The sequence below is a fragment of the Thalia democratica genome, chromosome 7 (assembly GCF_965202585.1).
Source record: "Thalia democratica chromosome 7, ktThaDemo2.hap1.1, whole genome shotgun sequence".
NCBI lineage: Eukaryota > Metazoa > Chordata > Thaliacea > Salpida > Salpidae > Thalia > Thalia democratica.
Window position 1 is genome coordinate 47,592,734 of NC_139171.1, and position 26,452 is coordinate 47,619,185.

General features: G+C 26.4%; 1 protein-coding gene across 1 annotated transcript; it reads left to right on the forward strand.

Moving 5' to 3' along the window:
• The first annotated feature begins 5,851 nt into the window (after positions 1-5,851).
• Positions 5,852-7,501, forward strand: LOC145840566 (ferry endosomal RAB5 effector complex subunit 4-like). Its single transcript, XM_082947867.1, has one exon. The coding sequence runs from the start codon at positions 5,865-5,867 to the stop codon at positions 6,846-6,848; it is 984 nt and encodes a 327-aa protein (XP_082803993.1). The 5' UTR covers positions 5,852-5,864; the 3' UTR covers positions 6,849-7,501.
• Positions 7,502-26,452: the final 18,951 nt, after the last annotated feature.

Consider the following 26,452-nt stretch of genomic DNA (forward strand, 5'->3'; position numbering starts at 1 on the left):
TTTATATTACTAGAACGATAAGTCTAAATAAAATTGTCTGAAGTTGGAATACACACACCAATCTAGTCTCCATACTTAAAAAAAAGGTATTAACCATATAGAAAATGTTAAAATAAAAGTTACTAGTATAACCTTCAACTGCTGCAATATTTCTTATACACCTTACTTTGATAGGTAGGTGTTAAATATGCACGAAGGGACACTTTTGCACGAAGACACTTTTGCACGAAGACACTTTTGCACGAAGTCAATTTTGCTCAAAGAAACTTTTTCACGGAATGAATTCTTTTTTATTTGATTTAAATTTTTATTAACTCTAATACTTTTTCATTTTGTTTTTACTATCACCGTTACCTCTAACCCTTACCCTCGGTCGGTAACTTTTTTTTAAACTTTTTTTTTTGTTTTTTTATAATTTATCTTTTATGTTTTTAAATCTCGTGGAAAGATGACCCTTCGTGCAAAAATTGTCTTCGTGCATATTTGACCCGCTCCCTACGTTGATAGACTGACAAAACTTAATATTAAGTCTTTAGGATACATAAGATTTAAATTTGACCTCAGCACTCTTTTTAAACTAGCTAAAGTGAAACTACAATTATTATACTATACTTTTTTAAACCTTTTAAAAATAATTACTTACTTGAGAGAAAATATCAAAAAAAAAATGCAATTATCATTCCAATAATGATAATTAGCATTATTGTTGTATTTATCGTTCAGTTGAAATGTGAAACAAACTTTCAAACGAACTTGTTTCTTGCAAAAAAGTTAAAAAATTTAGTTTAAAGTTAAAAAAAATAATTGAAATAAAACTTCCGTTGGTAAAACTAGTTAGTAGTTTATTTTTACTTACCAACCATTGACTTAGTTTGTGATATGTTGTTTAAGTCATAGTTCGATTAGATAAGTAGCGCCTTTTCTCTATGAATAATAATTCCTTTTTCAATGTGTTTGATAAATATTTATTTGGCCAGTCTATAGTAAATGTGCTTGCAGCTTTTTGATTTTTAATTTTATTTAGGTCAATGCATTTAATTTTTTTTTACTGCTGTCTGTACTGTACCTTAATTCTGAAATTGTACGTTTTCAATTGTATCGATTATGCCTTGGCAAAGCAATGAAAATAAGTTAAGAAAAAAAAAACAGCTTAACAAATGTGCAGAACCAAATAATGAAAAATGTGAATGGTATATTTGGTTCATGTTTGTTCAAGAAGAAAAGTAAGTCTTGATTTTTTTGCTGTTTTATATTTTGAAATTCTATTGTGTTTTAAACCGACTTGGATAAAAGTGACCAAGATCCCTATTTCGATGTAGAAATAGGATTCACTAAGCTGCTGAATTTTGCACCATAATCACTGAAATGATGACTTAAGTCTGAGCGTCTTTGTAAGTTTTTTTTTTTTGAATTTTGCAAAGAAAGTTTTCTTTTGGTGAGAATCTAGAAGTTGATGCTAAAATTGTAAATTGTGTGACAGTTTTTGCTATTGTTAGATCTTAAAGATTATTGAAAACTTTTATAATAGTATAATTTAGGAGGTTAAAGGAGAGATTTACGTAAACCTTTTACATCAAAGGGTAGTTAAGTATTAATTTGTATGGTCAAAATTTTGCATTTTTTTTGATCTATAAGTTTCTAATTAATTTAAAAAGTATTTTTACTTATAATTTACTATTATGATCTTTTTGAGTTATTTTTTTAGTTTTTGTCTATTCGTTATCTGTCTTTCAGTTTAAGTGGCCTAAATTTTGATGCTTGGGTCTATCTTATGGACGATAGGCTTGAAATAATAAATAAAAAAACTTAAATAAAAAAATATTTAAAGTTTTATTGTAAATGCCTGAAAAAGTATAATCATTGCAAATAATAACAGAGCTGCTGCATTGTATACAATAAAAACTATTTCATAGCTGGGAAGTTCCAAAAGTTGCTACTTTTATTACTTTTTTAATGTTTATCTTGAACCAACTAAAAAAAAAACATTATTATTCCAGTTTATCGAACAACAAAATAAAGATGCTAAAAATATTTGGTCCTAGGACATGGTGCACAAAAAAACTTTTGGTCATCGTGCACCAGGCTATATTTCTTCACACTTTATCCTAATAAGTGCTAAATTAAATACTTATATGTTCAATATAAAATAGTGATTTTAAACATATAGTATAGGGTTGGGTAACAATTTTAGTTGGTGGACTAGATGTGATAGATTTTAGTCCTACGTGGGCCAGATTGTTTTATTTTAGTTAAATTCTCAAAATTTATTCATTTTCCAAGTCATTTCCACAAAATAGTTATTCTTTATGACCATTTTACACTATCTAATGTAAGTTTTAAAAACTCCCTAAATTTTACCTAAGATTTTTCTTTGTTTCCATTTAAAATTATTGAAAAATAGAGCCCTAGAGCTGTTCATTACACAACCCTAGTATAGTTTATCTCAGGATTGCACACACTCAGGATACTTAGAACAACTCAGGTTATTCTGAAGTTTTGAAAAATATCAGAATGACTTAGGGCAGATCAGAATAACTCAGGATATTTTTAATCTATTTTTAAACTTGATTGATTCACGATTGTTTTTTTTGAAAACTTATGAATGTTTTAGGTTTTTTAATAATCTTATAACAATTTTTTTCTAGATTTTGAATGAGATTTAGTTTATTTATTTAAAACATTTTGTTATTTTAGTACAAGTGTTGAAGAACTTAATTTTTATTAGTTTTACTAATTGAAAAAAATATTTATATAAAACTTAATATAACTATGGACAGCTTAAGGTCACTCAAAACTTTTTTTTTCTACTTAAACAGTGACAACTCTGATATATGTTTAAAGTTCTACTGCTCTTGTTTATAAAAGTAGAGCTGCTGGAAATAATCTTTCAGGTGATTAGTTATTTTGTTTAATTTGAGCATAACAGATTTTGATATTATATTATTACAGTTTATTGAACAAAAAAAGTGCTCATAAAGAGTGGTCCTAGGGCCTAGTGCACAAAGAACCTTTCAGTTACTGATATAAAGTCAGTTAATTTGCAAAATACAAAAAGTAGACTTTGATTTGATTAAAGATAATCAAAAAGTCCATTTTAATTTATTTTTCAAAAATACTCATTTATAATTTTCTCAAGCTCTCATAAAGTTATAAGAAAACCTTAAAAACGTTTGAAATTAGTTTTAAATTCACCTATTTAGTAAATATGATGCCACCTCAAAAAGATGAGAGTGGTTTGAGCTTAATTCAAATTACATTTGATTACCATTCTTGAATGAGAACTTGAAAGTATTTTATCATACTCCTACACTTTCAGTAGTGCAGGCCTGTTACACAATTAGTCTACCAAGGATAACTAAGGATAGTTAGAGATTATTGAAATTCTCAGGCTGACTCAGACTTATTAGAATTTTTCTGCAAAACTTAGGCTAGTTAAATAATTTTTCCAAATCTCAGACTTTTTTTACTTTTTAATGTAATTTTTCTCTAAAATATGTTTATATTGCAATGTTTAATTTTTTGATGTTTTTAAGTATTAAATCACTTAGCATTATTTTTATTAGTGTTTTACTCATATTATTTTTGTTTAAAATATTATTATTAACAGAAGCCAATTCATGCTAACTTGCTGTAGTTTAGGTTAGTTTTTTTTTGTCACTCAGACTAGTTTTTTTCTCTTAAACAGTCTCAACCCTGATAGTTGGCTACTTTAATGTTTTTATGTTAAATAGGTAAGGTTTTAATGTACTAAACTATTAGCTATCTAGTATTCTTATTTACCAATTTAAGTTCTATTAACTGTCTCGAACAAGACGTTAAAATGTATTCAAGTGGTGTGCGACTTGACAACCAAAAGGTTTTTTTTTTCACCAGGTTTTAGGACCAAACAACTTGAGCACTTTTTTTATCCTTCAGTAAACTATATTACTACAACATAACTACAGTGATATTTAACTTTTATTATCAATTAATTATAATAGACATAAAGGTATTATATAGAATAAAATGTTCAAGTATTATTTTTGTGTAATTAACTTTTTTCTCTATATTGCTATTTAAAAATATCAATCAAAAGTTAGTTATTATTCTCAGTTATTTTAATACTTTTTACCACTATAAGAGTTACAATTAACTTTTAATTTACGTACATTGGTATTTTTGAATCAAGTTAACTTTTAACCACCATTTACTATTATTATTCCCACTCACTTTTTGTGCTTTATATTAAATTTTGAATTTAATTTTCTGTTTATTTACCACACACTTAAAAAAGCACATGCTAGTTTGAAAAAAAAAATCTGAATTACTCAGGACAGTTTAGTTTTTTATAAAAAACTCAAGATAGTTTTAAGGTTTCTAAAAACCTTAAAACTATTTCTAGATTTTAAAAGAGATTTAATTTATCTAATTTCAATATATATTTTTTATTTTATGACCAATTTTGTTGAACAACTTGATTTTAATAGTTTTTGAAATATTTAAAAATTTAATTTTTCAAAGCTCAGAATGGCGCAGTAAAGTTTTTGGTCACTCAGGACAGTTTTTTTTATTAAAATAGTTGCAACCCTGTATTTCAAAACCTATTAAATGAGCAAGAGTTTGTTTAAATGCTGTTCAAAGTTAGGCCTAAAATTTTTTGGGTATTTAGTTTAGACCGTAAATTTTGGATTTAAATTTAAAGACATCACAAAAAATTATTTATTGTGTTATAATTTTTTCTTTGTGGCTTTGAAGATTAAATAAAAAAAAGCTTTAGACTTTAAGTGTATGTTTTGTTTACCATACTATGTCAAGCTTGTTGTTTGATTGTGAATGATATTTGTATTAGTATTTAGCTTACTAAAACCACTGTATTATGATTTCTAACTTAATTTATTTACTAAAAATGTATTTTTTATACTCAAATTTTCATAAAAATCATACATATGCATAAAACTATTTAGAGTAAAAAACAACTAAATATTAATGTTGATAATTTTTTTTTTGCTGCCATGTGGGGCAGTTATCAAAGCAAAATAAAGTTTATTTACCAATATTATAATTTATACACATAGAGTGAATTATAACTAACAAAATAACAATAATTGAGTCTTCTTAATAAGATTTTAAAATAAGAAATTTTTTTTAGCATGCCAAATTCAAAAATAATTTATATTTTTCATGCAAACTAATCTTCAGAAATTTAAGTTAAAGTTTACACTTAAACATACAAATAACACAAAATTAAAAACACACATTGCATTGTAATTTTGTGTATATTGTTTTTATAAAAAAATCTAACTTTGCTTGAAACTAGTATATAAACTATAATAAACCTAAATAAGTGAATTTATATTTTGCTAAACCTTATCAAAGACTTTTTTTCGACTATTATAGATTTATCACAATATGTTTTTAGTTCTGTATAATTTGTATGTATTGAATGTAAATTTCAATTAATATGGCTGAGAATTGCTTTCCATAAATCATATGTACCATATAAAAATATATTATTTGAAATAAACAATTTTTTTTTAGAAGCCCTTTCAGGTGAGCTCAGTGAAATACTTGTTTTGTTAATTAATTTAGTTTTATATGTACATAAGGTTTTGAATGCATAGTAATAGATTTCAGTTTTACAGGAAAACACTGGAAATTATTAGATATTTTTAAAAGTAAAAAAATAAAGATTTTAGTTATTTAGCTTAGTGGTTGACCATTTTCTAAGGACTTGTATAACTACTTAATGAAAGAATTATACATTGTTTGATACAACAAATATGTAAGATATTTATTCAGTACTTTTAGATATGCAAATATTACCAAAATTTAGTGCATAATTTTTTTAAACTTTGATACTTTTTGAAGCTAATAATAATTTCAAAATGGTTCACAATAAAAATAATGGAGCTTATGATGTAACAATAAAAGTTAAAACTTGTCTTATTGAAAAAGTAAATGATGATGACTTATTGTCAAAAATATCCCACAGCTTAAGCTTAAAATGTGCTAGTGTCATAGTACGTTCTTTATCTGGTACTGTTGTTAGTTTTGGCGAATCTGTATCAAGATTTAAACCAGGTGATGATGTTTGTGCAGTTGTGTCGATTAGAAACCAATTTAAAATTTCTGAAAACATTTGTACCATAAATGAAAGCTTTGTTGTTTTAAAACCAACTAAACTATCTTGGCAAGTTTCAACTGCTTGCATTACTGATGGAATAAAAGCCTACAATACTTTGCACTATCAAGCTGCATTGAAGCCTAATAATTCAGTTCTTATTTGCAACACTGCTAGTTCTTTTGGAATTTTTTGCCTGCAACTTGCATGCTTATTTAAATGTAAGGTAATGTGTACTGTGAGTTGTGATAATGAGGAAAAACTGCTCAAAGATATTTTAAAAGAAAAAAAAGTTAAAATTTACCCTTCTCATGAATACATGAAAAATGCAGTATTAGAAGAGAGTGAAAATATTGGTATTGATGTAATTGTTGACTGTGAGGGAGTAGCAACTACTCATAAGAATGCAACTACTGCAGAAAGTTTTGATTGTAGCAAGCCAACGAAACATGATATCATAAGCTGTCTTGGTGTATCAGGAAAATGGATTACTTCATCACAGGACTTGGAGTTGACTTCACACGACAGTAAGATGTTGTGCATGAAAAATGCCTCTATATGTTACCAGTTTTATGATTCTATAGTTGTTTCAATGAGTAAACAAAATAAAGTTTTGCATATCCTCAGTGAAGTTTTACAAAAAGCTGAAAGTTCTTTGTTGACTCCATATCTAATGGATAATATTTCAATAGAAAATTTTGATGAATCAACTCTACAAGAAAAGAAAAGTGTTATCATAAATTATTAAAACTTAGTTTCGATCATAATTAAATAAAAATACAAGAAATTTACAACAAATTTTTTTTATAAATATTCTAATATTTTGCAATCAAGGTTTACTCTTTTTATAGTTATATTTGTAGATTATTTATTCATATATTTTTATTACTAAAGAGTTTTTATATTTGCAGTTAAAATGTTTTGAATGTTTTGTTACTATACCAATATATTGTATTATATTAACGTTTTACAAAATTGTTTTTTCAACAGAATAGATTTTTTACTTTATGTAAAGCATGAATGGTTACCAAGTATATGTAGTAATAAATATTTTTATAAGAATATTTTTTATATACTGTAACTCATTTAAGAAATGTTTAAAGTTTTGCATATATAGAATTTTTCGCTTTGCTTAAGTTATTAGAATCACTATTTAAGGTAAATATAAGATGATACAATCATGAGTCTACTTGTTTTGTTTTTAGGTATATAAGTGTATAAAAATTACTATACATTGAGTTTTAACTACATTTACTCGCATTTATATTTAAAATATACTATTTTATTAAGTTTTTAATACCTAGATTCTAGAATTTCATTTCTTTATTAATAGCTAAAGGGCTCAAAACCTAGCTATGAAAACACTGTATTACTCCCAGACTAACCATTTAACTCAATTAAAGTCAAATCTATAAAATGTATAGTTTCTTCATCTGACAAGTTTTTAATTTTATATTTTTTCTTTTGTTCGAGTGCTTTTTAATCATTAATTAACTTAAAATTTAACTAGCATAAAAATAAAATTACTTTTAAACATGAGGATTTTTTTTAATTAAGTTAAGTTTATAGTTTTTGAAAGTTATTTGAAAATTTATGATAAAAAGTTTACAATTATAATAAAACTACAAACTTTTTAAACTTAGTACAAGTTACTTATGAATTTTATTTTATAATTCTAGAGCAGGCTTTCCAAACTCATTTTTATAAACGCCCCCTTTTCAGAAAAGTAAAAAAATATGACCCCCTTTCATTATAAACCCTAGAATATCTATTTTTGTAAGCTCCGAATGAATTTGTCATGAAATGTATATAAGTAATCTCTTATGACCCCTTTTCAGCTTATCGCCCCAGAACTGCTAAAATCTAAGACTAAGGGGGCCACTTCAGGTAACCCTGTTCTAGTTTCTATTTTGAAACTACGTTAATTTGTAATTGTAAGTATTGTATTTTTCAGTAACTATTTAAACTCTTAAAACCAAATGCTAAATAATGTTACATTCAAACAATTGTTTTGATTTTTTTTGCGTTAACTTTCTTTTATACATATTACGTTTTACTAACATTTCATTTAACTCCAGTTTTCGTCTTTAACTCTAAAATAACTTATTACTTCATTAAAAAGTTATTGTAAATAAACTGTTTTAAACAACTTAAAATACTAAATAAATTTTCTATCAATAAAAACTTATGTTGATTTTTGTGAAAAATTACATCTGTTTTACTTTTTTATGGCCTTAAATATTGTACAGGTATTCTATTTAGTATTGTTGTACTCTATTTTTTTTTGTATCTGAAATAAGTCATATGATATGCAGTAAGATAGTATATAAATTTTATACTTGTTCAACAATTCGTGCAATTTAATTTCAAAGTTTCTTTTTTTATGGAAAAGAATAAGATCTTTTCTGCTTTAGGGTAGTTACGTTTAAAAACTTATAGATACACCTAAATACTATAAGTACATCAAGCTGTTTTTGAAAGACTGTTAAATTTATACCATATTATTTTACTAACAGAGCATATTATAACTTATATATTTTACAGTAAAAAGTTGTTTTGATGATAAGTAATAGAAGAACCGTTTTTTTATTGTCAAAGAGAGGAGTGACGTACTACAAAGTTCTTGAGGTTTCCCCCAACGCCTCCACCGAACAAATCAGAGAGGCGTATTTGACTCTTTCAAAAAAGTTTCACCCTGATTCAAAAAAATCGCACGAACACCCGGATACCAGTTCAAAGTTTTCCGAAATTAACGAAGCTTACAGAGTTTTAGCAAATAAAAGGGAAAGGGAGGCCTACGACAAAAAAGTTCTTCAAAAATCCAATCTGGTTACAGACAGTGATTTAAGTATGCAAAATTTCAAAGCCTCCATTGACTACAAGAATCCATTACGATCTGAAAGTTATAAAAGCCCATATAATAGTCGGCATGCCAGATTAAAAACCGATAAAAGCTGGTTAGATTATTACAAACCGTTTTCTGGGAAAAAAGTTCAGAAAAGTGTGCAAGAAAAACTGGACAACAACGATCCGTTTTGGACTGAATATAATAGTTTCTCACACGATGTAGGGGGAAGTTGTATTGTAAATGAAAAAAACAAAATGTACGGCAACGAAAAAGAACAATACGCCTCGGAACGTTTCATAAACTACTTACTGCCTGTTTCGTCATTGATAACTTTGTCAACATTACTATTTATAGTTGCATCAAAATAATTTTATTCGTTTAAAAGTATATTATAGTTTCAAAACTTCATATTTAGTAGTAAATAAAAACTAAAATCTTGGGTTTTCTCCAGATTTAATTCTAAATTATTTCTTTTGTGCATCGAGTTTGTTTGCTTGTGTATCCTTTTGTTTGTCCATCAATAGATCACTGTTTAAAATTTAAAATGAATAATTTTATGAAAATAATTAATACAGTAGCCTGCCAACTACAGGGTTTCCACTTCTCTATAAATCTCCACAAATTTGCAATATTCTGAAAAATCCCAAGAAAAATTGAAAAATATTCGAAAATCCCTAGAAATTACGTTTTTTGGCTTGGTGATTGAAATTTGAAACCTAAACAGCAACATCGCGTGGTGAATTAAACATAAAATAATTTAATTATCGTTTTTTGATCTAAATCTTTACAATTAACGAACAAAACTGTGACTGTTTTACCACCTAGCGGATATTTTTTCATTTTTAATATTAAGTACAATTTATCTATAGTTTGCTTATTTATCTAAAATTAGAGCTTAAAAACCCTCTAACTTTCGTAAATTTCTAAATTAGACTGTGCTTATAAATGGTAATGACATACTTTACTTTATGTACCTTAAAAATATGTTTATAACGTTTAAAACTCATTGTTTTTTCCCTATAAGTTTGCTATATTTTATATTTCCCTATAATTTTTTTGGAAATTTTAGTGGGAACCCTGCAACATCTTAGGTGTGCCCTGCCGGTATGGTACGCACTTTTTAGCTGAAAAACGCTGCGTTCAAAATGCAATTTCATTTTACTTTGAAACAAATTTAAGTTAATTAGTAAAGAAGAAATACAATAATATTATATTTTAACATAAATTATACTGCATTCAAACTTAATAATTTAAAATAAACAAATCAGAAAGTTATAAACTCGAAAATTTTACATTAAATAAAATGTCTATAACGAACAAATTACAATTTATTTAACGAAAAACGAACAATGCAATTAGTTTTGTATACCCCATGATTAAAACATCAAAATAAAAATTCTTATAAAATTCATATATAGAAAATAATAAAAATCCAATTTTCATTTAGCCAAAGTGACCTGAGATTATATTATTATATTATAGTTTGAACGATGAAAAAAAATGAAGCTCAAAAATTTTGGTCTTAAGACCTGGTGTACGAAGAAACATTTCGGTTATTGAGTTGCACACCATGGATACCTTTTAACGTCTTGCCCAGGACATGACAAATACGTTAACCATGATAAACACATAAAAATAAAATAAGTAAAAAGTGTGTAAACTAAAATTAATAAAATCGTTAAACATTCTTTTTTAAATCCATTACTGCCAATATTGGCAAAAGAACTCACAGACTGCAATGATCACCACACCATTGTATTCATTACTGTTGTGTTTTCTACTAAGACAACCAGTTAAAATTCAGAAAAGTACTAAATAATAGCAAAGCATAAGTAAATTTTTAACCGTAATTATTTATTTTGAATAAACAGAATTCAATAAAAGCATGATCAATTTTTTCATACATCTTTAATTTTTCTTAATTAGTAATTAATTCTATTTAGATATGAAGGTACAAGGAAATTCAAGATTGATTAAAAAACGTTGTTGGTTGAATATAAGTATAATTAAAAATACACAAACATGTTAAAAATGTTTGTATTAGGCTTAATGTAGGTAATTAAAAACTAAAATTCCTAGGTACGCACTTTTGCGCTGTGTTCAAAGTGCGTACCTAGTTGGCAGGTTACTTTACATTTTATGTAATTTTAAAAGAAACTATATTTGTGTATAGGCAATACTCAAAGTTGTTAAAATATCCTAGACAGTAGAACTTAGTTAAAAAGCATAATTAAAATTGTCAAATCTTTGAAATTGACTATGAATAATGCACAAAAAAATGCTTTATAGTTTATACGTAACCTGACTCATTAGTATAAGAAACACAACGAAAAAGATTTAATTTACATTTAATTATTTGTGTATAAAGTCAAAAAAGGAAAATTTTAATATGGTGGAGATTAATATGTTAAATGATGTGCAAAAAGGTACATATCTTTTAACTTTGCTTTACGTTTAAGTTTGTAAAATACATTATTAAAATATTTAAACTTAAGCTCTAACCTAGCAGTGTAGAACAATTTGATAATCTTCAGAGTTTTAAATAGTTAATCCTTCCTAATATAACTAAAGCGTAACAATTAAAAGGAAAAAAAAACTAATTGTTTTTTTTCAGTAGTTAAGATATACTATTACATTGGCAAGAACGACTTTTAAATTCTAATAATGAAGCCGCAAAACACGTACGATCGAATAAATTTACTAAAAAATCATTTATACAAATTCTATGTAAATAATACTATATATTAGTGATATACCGGATCCTAGTATTCGAATCCGGCCAGAAAATATCTTTTTTTATCCGGATCCTAATTTTAACAAAAAAAAAACATATATTTGTTTAAAAAAGTATCTGGATTCGGACACAGCCAAGTATTAATTTAAAAAATAGTACTGGGTCTGGCTAAATCCTAATGCTATGGATCAGGTTTGTAATTGAATTTACTTCATATGTTTTAGTTTTATCTGCAAAAAATGTAAAAGACATGTTTGAAGGTTTTGAAACTTATACTAGACATTTATGAGTTCATAAAAAAATGTCTTAAATGTATTTTAGGTAGTTTTAAAACTTACACTAGATACTACAGGAAAATTTTTGAAAGTTACACTAACTATTACGAGAAAACATGAAATTTACACTAGAAATTCTGGAGTTCATGATAAGGAGCAAAATAAAAAGTTTTTAGGCATATTAAAGGGTAGTTTTGAAAGTAGTTACCTTGTATATTACGGGAAAATCTTTGAAAGTATTTTTCCCAAACTTTTTTTAAAATTGGCCCCCTTTATAGTATTTAAAAAAGCTACGAACCCCTTGTACCAAGATTACTCAAAAACTACCATAAAAAACACCTAAGACCTTTTTTTTGCTCTTCATCAGCAACTTCAGATTAATTAGTGTAAGTTTCAAAACTACTATAAAAAAACCTGAGACTTTTTTTTTATTCTTCATCAGCAACTCCAGAATATCTAGTGTAAGTTTCAAAACTACCATAAAAAACACCTAAGACCTTTCTATTTTGCTCTTTATCAACAACTCCATAATATCTAATGTAAATTTCAAATTATGACCTCATGGCCCCCCTGTGGCTCCTTTACTGCTCATGGCCCTGTACTAGATACTACGAGAAAACACGAAGCTTATACTTGATATTCTGGAGTTAATAATAAAGCGACAAAAGGTCTTAGGCGTATATAATTAGGGCAGTTTTTAAAATTACACTAGAAATTACCAGAAAACATGAAACTTACACTGAAGAAAACAATAAGGTATTGAGCGTAATTTGCGCTTGCTTTGAACCTTACAGCATATATTACTAAAAAAAAAGAGAGATTTATAGGATCCGGCTGGATCCAAATTTCAAAATTAAGGCAGAATTTGGATCCGGCCGGATCCTGATTTAAAAATGAGACTTTTATCCAGTTCTTGCCGTTCCAAAATTAAAGTAAGATTCGGATCCGGCCGGATATTAGTTTTTTTTATTACTACTACACGTACAATGCTGCTCACTGAATTGAGCTTTATTGGTCAATGTGCGAAATATTTTTCATCAATAAAAATTTTTACAACTTTTACCGTCTTGGACAAGTTGTTAAAAGGTGTCCAAGGGGTGTGCGACTCGAAAAACGAAAGGTTTTTACGTGCACCAGGTCTTAGGACCAAACATTTTGAGCGCTTTTACTTGTCGTTCAATAAACAATATACACTGCAATTTTGAAAATAGATTAGTCTGTTGGCTAAGTTTGTATTAAAAAGTAACAGTGCTCGATTTTCAAATTTATGCTTTGAGTACACTACACGGCATACTAAAAGGCGCCTGGTGAGCCGCTTACTCTAAAATGTTTAAAACCGTAAAAATGTATTAAAGAAATGTTTTTTATTTTATTGTGAACAACAGCAGTACTTACTCTTCCTCATTTATAATAAACATTTTTCGACTTAAAATAATAAAAAGCTAGTTAATATCTAAAAATTAAACATTTTTTTATAAAGTTTAAGTATCTTATCTATCTTAAGTTTATATTTTCTTAAATTGATAATAAAAAATTATAGTCGATATGTACGAATAGTTTTTGTTTATGATAACATAATGTAATTTGAGCTAAGGGCATCTATTAAGAATGAGCTCTTCTGAGTTAAGATTTCATGTTCTAGTTTTAAAAACTACAAAGAAAATACTTGAACAAGTAAATAACCTTTGTATAGTTGACTTAAAGTATGGATAAATAAATAATAACAGTTTAGTTCTACAACAAAAACATAATTTCTTTAACACAGTTTTAAAAGTTTAATATAAAACAAACGTTGAACATTTTTTACTTATAGATTGTACAAAAAAAAAACAGTATTTAAAATTGTTTTTAAAACTTGACTCAAAGTCTTACTTTGTAAATCTTCGAGATTTGTAGAGGTTCTCACAGTAGTAAGGTAGCGGAATTTCCTTTGGAGGCTCAATCAGTTCAGTTATTCTTAAGTTGTTAAAAATAGGTGCTGCTGCTGAGTTCGACCAACTAAACGGTTTTTAATTGTTTTATTAGCTTTCATCTTTAAAAGTTGAAACATGTTAATAAACAACTTAGTCGATCTTGAAATAAAAAAAGTGGAATGCATAAATTAATTGTTATCTAAAGAAAAAAGAAGGAATTCTAAGCATAATCAAAGTTAAAAGTACGAACATACGTATCAGTTTTTTCCAAAAATTGTCCCCTCAACCATACTTTTATCTCTTTATGATAATAATGAACACCTGTAATGTAACACCTAAGTGTCTCAAAAAGTCTAAGTTGTCGCAAAACATGCGCTTAGTATTTTTTTTGTAATCTTAGGTTTAACTATTTTCTAAAAGATTTTTTGCTGAATAACTGTTGTGTAATACTTCTCATTTAATGAGCGAGCCAGTTAGTTGAAATAAAAAGCTCAACATTTGGAGACTAAAATTAGAGTTTTTTAAATAAAAAATTGTTTTAGTTATATTTAATATCAAATGGAAAGCTTCATAACAACGTGTAAGCTGTGGAAAGGCAGCTTTTTCAAAGTAATGTTTTTATTTTAAAAGTTTAAGCAAAAAAGTTCTATTCTTTTATTTCTGTTTTGTAAGCTTCAAAGTAATCTTAGAAAAATAGTTTCAAGTGTGCGGAATCTAGCATAGGTGTATTAGTATATTAACACTTTTAACAAGCGAAAAGCTTATTTCCTTATTATTGTCAAAAAATTTACTTCAGTTTGTAGTAAAACTAAAGTTTACAAAAAGTGTTCCTAATGTTTTTTAAATTTCGGGTGTCCTTAAACGTCATTATAAATAAGTTTAGATACGAAGTTTCAAACTTAAAATTTCAATACGCATAAGTTAGAGTTAAAAAAAAATTTACTTTACTTCTATATCAAAACAACTATTAATATAAAAACATGTCAAAGAGTATACAAAAGTTTTTGTTCAGCTTATACTTTTGTTTAATGTACTTTCGTTATTTTTTCTTCAGCAAACAACAAATTTGGCATTTTTATATATTTACGATAAAAAGGTAAAAAAGAACTGTTGACAAACTAGGAAAACTTAAGTAACTAATCCGTTGAAATATTATTACTATTTTAAAACAATACAACTTTTGTACAAAAAGATACTGTTTAGTTATAGTTTGCAGTAACATCATTTTTGTAATTGTGCTAACTATGTTATTATATTTTAAGAAAATCTAACTTTATGGTCTTTAATAAAAAAAATATTATACTTAAAACTTAAATTATCACCAACCTTATAGGGTTAATTTTATAGTTTTTTCTAAATTTATGTTTGTTAGCATCCTTTGTTTTTCGAACTAAGCTAATGAATGTTTCATTTACCTGTCAATTGAAACTGATCTTTTTAAATAAGTAAAAGTATATCAAAATACAAAGTATGACTTATAATTAATAAAAACGTTTCTTTATATTAGCTCTTTTCATAACTAGTTGCTACTTATTCATAAGCGTTGTTGTAAAAAGATATTAGAACTAAAACTAAATATTATTCTTAATATGATATATATTTCGATAACCGAAAGGTTTTTTCGTTCACCATGTCCTAGGAAAAATATTTTGAGCGTATATTTTTTTGTCGTTCAATAAACTACATATTAAAAAAAAAACAGAATATCTTGTTGAGTTTATTTTTTTAAAAACTCTTTCACGCTAATGTCATAAAAAAAAAGTAAATTTACTACGTAGTGTTAAAATGTTTTAATATTATTTTAGTAATTTAAAGTTCACTCCATTAAGTTGCATAAGAGTTTATTTTTAACTGTCAGTAATAATAAAAAATTAAATTAAAAAAAATTGTAAACAAACTTTATTTTTTTGAAAACCATGCGGATTTCTAGTAAGTGGACATGGCTCATCATCGATCCAAAGAGTCAGGGTTTCTTTTTTCAAAGGCTTTTCTTCACTTGTTGAATCTTTAAAATACCTTTCAGCATCCTTAAAAGCATAGTTTTTAACTAATCTATCAAAATTTAACTTTTTTTATTACAGTTGTATATTTTTTAGTTTTTGATTTAGTACAATCATAAAAATTTATTAATTTGGTTTTTACAGCACAAAACAAAACTTGAGTTTTTATTATTCAATATTTTTTAGATAACTTACTATTATTCATTATTAATCAAATATAAATTGTATTAATTAAAAATAATTCAATTTTTATTTAAAGTTTTTTTCGACACATAAAAACAGATAAAAAAATATATAACAAATACATAATGTAAAACTTTTATAAACTTCTAGTTAAACTATCAGAAACTTGCAATGATGTAAAATAGGTATTTACTATGATTATCAATGTATTAAAAAACTTATAAGTTTGTCGATTATTATTTTAATTTCTTAACTAAAATCTGTCATCGATTTTGTTGAAATTCATGCAGTTTTTCTTAATTTAAAAGTTTTCAAAAGGCCATATTTAAAGTTGTAACTGTAAAAGATCTTAAATTAATTTACAATCACTTATAACTTTTAAGACTTTGGAAGGTCGGAGTTTAAGAGTAAGGGTTTTAAGTATCTTGACCCAAAAGAAAATTTTATTAAAGCTAAAAATATATATTTGTTAAGAAACAATGCCAAAACACATTAACTATGTGGTTGTATTTATGACCAGAGAACTATATCATTCTCTTATTGAATAATATGTAGACCAGTATTATTTGATAAAAAGCTTTTGAAAACTAAACAAACAAACTTTAAAAATTTATTTTGTTTTGATTACTAAATTCTACCACTACTTTAGTTTTCTGTTAGAAATACCAAACATGCTTAGTTTTAAACTAGTAATTTTTTATCTAATAGTTGTAGTATTAAATGATACCTTAGAAGTTATATTTTATGTACATTTTTAAAGTAGTAAAAATAACGACAATTTTTTTTTGGTAAAAACCTTAAAAGACTTGAAAATAATTTATTTACAATTTTATGTCATATTATCAAAACTTTTTCAGGTAAAGAGTTATATTTTTGTAATTGGTTACAATAAGTATATAAATAAAAGTAAAGTTTAATATACTAAAGTTAAAAGTACTAAAAAATTAAGCTCTCTACATCAGAGTTAATTGAGCAATATTTTTTTAATTAAGACAAGTAACTACATATACAGTTTAATTAAAAAAAAAAAGAATTTCAGAACTTAATAATCTTAAAGTGATTTAAATAATTAGCAGTTTTTGACAAAAAGTATCAATAATTGTCTTGGACAAGACACTAAACTGTATCGGTAAGGTATGACTCGATAACCGAAAGGTTATATCGTACACCAAATCCTTAGAGCAGCGCTTTTTTTTTGTTGTTCAATAAACGATTAATTTACCATAAACAGCTGTTGTTTAATTTGTTTCAGGTTGTTCGCAAAACCTTCTTCTTCTTTAAAAAGTTTAGTTTGCATCAGTGCCAGCGGCAGTGTTAAAGCCCTCACTGTCTTTTTCAACTTTCCGCTGTTATACTGCCAGTTAAGCAAGTCCAAAGGCAAATCTGAGTACTTCACTCGCTGCAAATTTAAAAGTCATATTTGCATTACTTCTATGGAAATCTTCAAATATAAAACATGAAAAGCTGCTACGGTACAAAATAAACTAATTTTAAATGGCCATAGTTAGTTAAAAGTTTTATTACGAAAACCTAGGAAAAAAGTTAAAAAACAATGTTACTCACTAAATCAGATTTGGAAAAGGTTTTTATTAATTAAACTGCGCCAATAGCTTGAAGTGATTAAAGTAAATAAAAATTGAAGCGTTGTTCATTAATTTTGAGTACACAATAAAGACTAAACAGACAAATAATTAATCTAATTTAAAGTTTTTATAAAAGATTTTACAACAGTTGTGGTTAGAACTGTAAACTTTATGTCTTTCTTATGCCTTGCCTAGAAAAAATTCTACTGTTTTTAAACAGTTCAGTATTTTATCGACTGATAAAACTAAATTTACACGTTGTACTACTAAACTTTACAAAACTTACTTTTCTCAAAAGAAAGTCAATACTTGGCCACGTTTCATTTCCAAATGTAGCCAAGTAAACACCTTTGGAAGACCACAATCTGATGCTTCTGTCAGAGCTGCTTGTGAGGAACACTTTTTTGTTTTCGACCAATAAAACTTCTTGTATTGAAGCCAAGTGACACCTTTCTGTCATTAACAGCTTCGGTGCATCATTTATTATTTTCAGTTCCCAACAAGACGTTTTGGACTAATAATGAATAAAAAAAATATTAACCAAATTTTTTGTATTTTCTGAATACACGTTTTTTCGTTTAAATATAATTCGTCTGATAAGACGTTAAACAATTTCTATTAATTTCAAAAAAACTTTTTACACTAGTTTAATTCATCTAGACAAAATTTTTTTTTATCTGTGTTTAATTTTAACACTTAATCATGGTAAAGAAAAAAACTATAGGCGACAATTCACAACAGGAAACTATTTAAAAAGCAGGACATAAAGTTGCTAGTAAAACTATAGGTTTTAAAATAAGTGTTCATTTAAATTTTCAATTACCATGAACAACTTCATTAAACAAATTTCTACGTAAAATGTATGTAAACACCACTAAATTTACAAAAATAAGTACATTTTTATGTGATAAATTATTTTTTATACTATACTATTATTAAAACAACTCCACATAAAGCAAACATAACAAATCTTAGTAGTATTTTTAAAAGAATCGTTAATTTATTTCTAACAAAAATGGCTTTCACTTAACAGAAGCTTTAAACTGTTGTGTTACAGTTAAATAATTAAAAAAAACATCAGCTCAAACTTAACTAATATGGTAGAAAAAATAAATCAATAACACTAACAGTCCAATCACAGGTTTTATTTGCTTCCAAAATATGCTTGTGATCACAGTAGCCAGATATGTCCCAAATACGAACATAACCTTCACTATCACCTTGGTATTTAAAAAATAATATACATGCTTATAACTTAAAACCAAAATAACTATTGTCATATTTTATTAATCTTATATAGTGTTTTAAACATATATTAGATTGTAGAATTTATTTAAAACTCAATTTACGAAAGTTACTAGTTAATATTTTTACCAACAAAATCGATAGCGTTAGATGAAGCTCTTGTTGCTTTTAATTTTTTAGCTAGAGAGTCTGTTTTATATTCTTATCATACATCTAAACATTTTACTTTAAGTTGTTTCTAACTAAATGGCTTTACATTAAAATTTTTCTTTAATACTAATCTTGTGTATTTTTTCTTAGTACAGCGTGAGTGTAACCTTTTAAGGTTGTATTTGTATACTTTTTTTACTAAATAATAAATTTTTACAATACGAAACATTTTTTACGCTAATTTTTTTTCTAGTTTTGTTCATTTATTTACAAAGGAAAATACATCTATACTTCCTATGTTAAAAATTCACTAAGTAGCCATTTTTTGTGTGGCTAGTTTTTAAACGGAATCTGTAAAAGTTAGTATTTTTTGTGTATTGAAATTTGATGAATGCTAAAGTATTACTTATATATTAAAATGCTAAGCTTTTATAACGTGATATTATAAAATGTGAGCAAAGTATTTAATACTGACTTATTGATTTTGTGTTAAACATCAATTATCATAGTAAATAAAATATATATTTGACATTTTAAAGGTTTTCAGTTTCTTTAATAATTTTGTTTTAAGGTTATTTTTGCTATTGGTATCCTTCTTTTAGAAGGATATTACAATTAAAATTAATTTAACTAAAGCTAAAAAAGAAAACAAATTTATAATGATTAGTGTTATTACATTTAACTAGTAATATTTTTCCGGATTACTGCTATATTAGTTTTATAGTTTTAGTGAAATATTAAAAAAAAACAAAGTCTTAGATATTGTGCACTACCATAGTATACATTAAAACAATAATATAAGGTTTGTAGATAGCTTAATTAAATATTTTAATTTTTTAGGGTTAAAAAATAAATAAAACTTGTTTATAAAGAAAAAAAAAACTGTTAGCTTCAAAGGGGTTGGTTGAATAGTTTATCCCAACAAAATACAAAAAAAAGTCCATCTACCTGTGATAAGCGTGTTAAACTCGCTGTTACAGGCAAACGTAGTTACAGTTATATTATCTAGCTGACGAGTCTTGACGAGGAAGTAGCCGACCAGTCCCCCATTGATGCGGTAGTCCCACACGCAAATGTACCCACAACCACAAGCCGCTAACAAGTTGCCCTCCAACTCAGAGCTCGTTCGATTTTGCAGGAACATCACTTTTGTGACCGACTTGTCGAACAGCTGTATACTTTCAACATCCCAATTTTTAGGCTTTCCGCTGGTTCTTTTTTCAGCTGAAAGTTTTAACAAGTTTCAGCTAAAAAATGATCTATTTTATAATGTTTAATGCAAAACTGATGCAAAACTTGGTACGTTCAAAAATTCAAACAACAGTCTGTTTTCCTTGTATATTACAACTTAATTAAAACAATTATTGCATTTTAAAAGCTTTATAGTTAAAAATCAGTTCAAATACAGATATCAAAAATCTGAATAGTATAGTATTGAATAATCAGTTTTTTAGTGATAAATGCACCCTACTTTTTATGACTAAAACCTTAGTTTAGGCATCAATTTTTATTTGTTTTTTTTTCTAAGAATAAGCGTAATAGTCATTTCTTGAGATGAAAATAAACTAACGAAACAAATACCTTATAAACTTCTTTTTGTAGTTGAATACATGATATGAGTACTTTAGATTAGACATTAAATAGAGACAAAAACTAATTTTAATTTTTATATTTTTTGTTTCTGTTATATTTGTTATAAGTTTAGACTTATTGAAACCAATATACAAAGATCTCTACTTCTAGAGGAGAATTGATATAGTTTATTCTTTCAAGAATTTATCTAGTAAATTAAGTTTTGGTCAAAGACCTCGTCAGTACTCATATAAAATCTAGAAAGATATTTTTAACAGTCATGGAAAATAGTATTTAAACAAAACTAATCATTTAAACAAAAACAAATCTTTACTTAAAAAAAATAAAATTTTAATCTTAAAGTTAAATTTATGGTAAAATTGAAACTTCAGTTAAGTTTCTGCTTAGTAATTAATAGTCAAAATGATTAAAATTAAAGTAAAAGTAATAATAAAAACCTAGACGTTGGTTATTTCATAACTATTACAAGCATATATTTTATTTAAAATTTTAGATAGCTATGCCATAATTCAAAGTTACCACATTAGAATGTATTCTAACTTAAAACTCTTTTACAACTAAAAACTATCAGTTCATTATCACAATGTTTATTTTCAAAAGTTTGAAAGATAAAACAAGAAGCCTACATCTAGGTTCTTATTTTATTTTTAATCTTTTGACTAGTAATTACGAAGCAGAAAGTTAATCAAAATATCTATTTTCCTAAAAATTTAACCTCAAGATTTAAAATTTGTTTTGTTCTTGTATAAAGATTTGTTTTTGTTTAAATGTTTAGTTTTGTTTACGTACTATTATTCATGACTGTTAAAAATATCTTTCTAGATTTTATATAAGTACTGACGAGGTCTTTGACCAAAACTTAGTTTACTAACTAAAGTCATGAAAAAATAAACTATATATGTTCTATTTATTATAAAAGTCCTAATTATTTTACACAATATTCTTTCAAGTTTCAGAAGTTTAGACTCTAATTTAAGTTTTTTTTTAAACACAAAGTGTATAAAAACTGAAAAATATTAAAGTTTTATTTCGTTTATTAAATTTTTTTTACTAAAATATTTTTGTAATTTTGTTATTTTGTAATGGTTTAACTCCTTAAAAAAAGTTATAGGTTATAAGATATAAGTTATAGTAAAGTTTAGTAATGGCAAAACAGTGTATTATTAAAACCAGACTTTATTAGAAAAAAAGGACAAAAACTTAATATTTACTTGTAGTATCTGTTTTAAACGATAAACACTATTTTTATTTTTTTAGAAAAGGGGACGCGTCATAGTTGCACAGTTAGTTTAATGCTTAGATAGTATTTTTTACAAAGAATGTGTTTTAGGTTAAATAATAAATCGAGTGTAAAAGGTGAAGGTTAAGAGTTCATGGTTTAAAGGTTTATGGCTTAGTAAATACAGTTAAAACAAGGCACTAAAGTTAAATCCCAAAGTCAGTAAAACACCTTACAAAAATGAGGCCGTGAAAATAAATTAGCTACCAAAACAAAAAGTATAAAATCGCTTGTACAAACTTTAGTTTTTTTAAATCTCAAACAGTCGTAAGCAATTAAATACATCAAGGTGAATAAAAACACTAACGGTTCAGCCACGGAAGATTAGACGGTAGCTTCAAAGCGTCGTTACCCCTGATATCTCCGTCTGCTGTGCTCAGTGTAATTTGCTGTTTGAAATTGTGCCGGTCTTCCTTTGACATGAAGGCCTTCGCAGCTACGTCTGACGTCATCCTTGCAGTTATGATATTTTTAAAATTTGTTAAAACCATTACTAAGTTCAATAGGTAATTAAAACAACTCATAACTACAGTGCTACTAAAGTTTAATAGTTAACCAACTTTTTAAATATTTTTCAAATGTAAAACTGAAATTATTAAAAGCAATTTCTTAAATATGATTTATTGATAATTTCTTTTTCAAGTTGTATAAATCCTTCAAACAATTTGAAAAAAGAAAAAAACAATTATCAGTTACCCTGTAAATACTATCCAACAGTAAATAAGTATCTTTTGCTAGATTAAAAAGTTAAATGTTTTAATGCTTTTTTCAAAAGCTCTAAAACAAAAAGTGTTAAGATAAAAGATTCGTCATTACCTTGAAGCAGCTATGTGCTTAAGCACAATCGGCAGAATACTGCGGTACATATTAAACGAGTTTATCAGGCTTCCTGTCCTCGTGTTCCACAAAAATATATCGCTGTCAAACGACGAACTTGCCGCAATGTTTTCAGTTGCTTGTATATCTTTTGAAAATTGTTTTAGTTTTTTAGTCATTAAAGTTTTTCTAAAGTTTTATTTTGACCAGCGAACAAAATTACCTACGGAAGAGATGTCGCTTGCATGAGATTTGTGGTAGTGTTTAAACGCTTTTCGACTTTCAAAGTCGCTAAAGTAAGTGATAGTTTTACTTGTTCCTGCAGCGTAAATAAAGTTCCTGTGAAAACATAAACAATTGACTTCTTTGTTCGGAAAGGCAGCTCGGAAGCTTTTTATCTTTGCACCGTTATGATAGTTCCAAATGTTTAACACTCCATTACTAAGACCTGCAAGTTTTAGTTTGCTCTAGTAAAATATGTTTTTTATAAAAAAAGTTGTAAAATTTATAAAAGTAAACAAGTTAAAAAATATTTTGTAATTACAACTACTGTAAAAAATATTAAACGCTTTTTTAGATAATGCCAAAAAAAAAACTGGTTTTAAAAGTGAAATGCTTGTGTTACTGCTTTTTTAAGGAAACTAATAAGAACAAATATGTTGTCTAATTTATAATGCAAAACATTTCTTAAAATCTTTATTTGTTTTAATACAGCAACCATTTATTAAAATCAAGAACATACAATAAAGATTTACAGTTGCAAATCTTAGGCTAGTCTAGAAGACGTAGAAAGTAATGCAAGAGTGATATTAATACAAAATGTAATATTAGAACAATTATTTATATAACTTTTTTTGAAAATAAAGCAAAGAAAGTTTAAAATTTTTAAAGCTATTATTCTTACGAGGAATGATTTTCTTTTTAAAATTCAATAACTAAAAATTAAAGAACTCAAAAAAATTAAAGTTAATAAAAACACGTGTATTACGAAAGGATCAATAAAAAATAAATGCATAATAAACTTTATGTTGTACAATGTTGAATATAAACTTTTCTTAAGTAAAAAAATGTAGCAATAAAATGAAGTTGTCGAAACTACTGGTTACCTAAGTTGAGTTACTTTCATAGAAAATTATTTTTAAAATCATAGAATGCTGAAAGTTATGCCAGTTATAACTTTACCGATTTTTAATAGAATTTTTTTTTAGTTAGAAACTATAAATACTTAGACTAATGTTAAGTCTTTTAAATAAACTAAACAATTGTTTAGATAACTAACAAGAGTTTTCTTAAAAGTTTATTTTGATACTACTGTTTTTTAGTGTATATTAGATGTTGTACTAGTGATTAATAATTTTCAAAGAATCGATAAACTTAAACAAGTACAGAAAAAAAAATCCTTTTTTTTTAAAAGCTTTGTATCAATAACAGTTTCAATTTTAGTATGCTAAAAATTATTGTGCATTGCGTTTATAAATTACACTTTAAGTGGTTCGGTATATAATTTTTTAAATATGAAAAAAACGCAAATATTCGCTAGTATTATAATTTATATATAATAAAGTTAATTACAAAACTTAGTCATTAAATTTTAGAACTTTACAAACTAAGTAAACATATGTTTATAAATAAGTTTGTGTTATATTAATTGCTGAAAAATAAAAGGATCAAATAACAATTTGAAGTATACTAAAATATTTTTTTATAAAAAATTGTAATTTTCTTCGTAAAGGATATTTAAAAATTTTTAAAGTCAGAGTTATAAACTTAACTTATTAGTGAAATGCCGAACTGATTTGAAAATAGAATGACTTATGCATTAAAATGTGTTTATCATTCGACATGTTAAAAAAAACTGAAAATATTTTTTTACTAACCTGTAATTAGTCGTCTTTTTGTATTGTCAAAAGCTATTGATGTCACTTGGAGATTATTTTTTTCTCTAAATACTTGCTTTTTTTCTCCAGTATTAAGATCCCAAGTAACAACACTTGAGTCTAAACTTGCGCTTATGATCTAAATTTGTTGTCTATTTTTTTTATTAAATGTTTTTTTTTTCAACTGTAATTGTTTCGGTACATTCAAAATGCATACATATAATTTAAAATTTACGTTGTTATATCAATTATTTAAAACTAGATATGAAAATATGTACAAAAGTCTCTATAAATGCTTCTATGAATAAAGTTCGTTTGAGTTGAATGCTTAAAAAAATACCGAAATTTAGTATTAGTTTTAAAAGGTAATATTTACAAAACAGTTTACCTTTTGTGAGCGAAGCTCTGGTCAAAGATATTTTTGCCTTGTGTACGCAACTATAATATATCAAAAATTATAGAACAGAAAAATCTAACAAGGTCGAATTCGGGAGTGTAGAGAAGTCCACTTATTGGTTTGTTGTGCGTCATCATTTTACCAACTTTTTCGTCATACAAAGTCTGCTTGTTCTGATAAATGACGCCCACCAAACTTGCCGCCACAGCAAGAAGCTGCTTGCGCGTGTCGTAGAACAATGACGTCATCGTTCGGTCTCCGAACTTGGCTTTTACGGTGGTGATTTCTCGAACGCACGTGCAGTCGATTAAACTCCAGATTTTTATTATGCTATCCTTTGCCATGCTTATGCATATAAATTAAAGTAAAGATAATTAACTCGAAAATGTGATACTGTCGAAAATAAATTTAAATGCATATAATGCAGCTATAAGTTTTAATTTTGTTATTTATTTGATATTATTTACACGAAAATACTTTTATGACTTTTTAGGAATTTGGTAATTCATAATGTTATGTATAGTTTTTTTGCTTTAAAGTTCTACATACTACACGAATAAACATCTTACAATTCATACAAACAAACATCAAGTGCAATATTTTCATACCTCAAAACCTTGCCTTCGGAACCTTGAATTACTACAAAGTTTACTGGTGCTCTGTGGCCGCTCAAGGACAGAATGAATTTTTTCGAGAACACAGGGCTCCAAATACGGATCATTCCGTCGGTGTGACCCGAACTGACTTGTTGGCGATTCGCATCGTAGTCTATCGAAAGGCTTTTGCTTGCATTGGTGTATACCACAAACCTACAAATGTTCAGAGTTTACAAAATTACAGGTTTGGACATCTTTATCATAGGCAAAAGCAATGAGACTTCTTATGGTCTACAATACTACAAAAATCAAAGCTATATTTATAGTATTTTTAATTTTTATACTAATTCATTATTTAACCGTTGTTAAGAACTTAATTGTATCTGGGGATCTCATTTATCTCATTAATTAACTGAGTAATACTTTGTTTTATCAAATAATTCTTGTATTTTAGTAAGTTCTTCCTTTTACACTAATTTTAACATACTTGGAAAAATATTTAACTGTCATTGTACAGATCGAACAAAAAATAGAAAGTTAAAGGTTTTATACTTTTTAAAAAATTACTATTATTGTTTTTGTATAGATCTTAGAAAGTATTCATCTACAAAATTTTTTCCAGCCAAAGTAAAAAAGAAAAACTTTATTTAACCCAAGCTTACAATTTTCTGATATACAAAACGATAAGTAGCATCGCAAAACGTGTGTTTAGTATACCAGAAACATTGAAAGTTTTAAATACCTTCTAAACACACACAGGTCTTTCTTAATTTCTGTTGAAGGCAGAAGTTCAACGTATATAAGACTCTCTGCTTGTGAGTTGCAACAAGCTATGATTATTTCGTTTCCCTAAAATCAGAAAA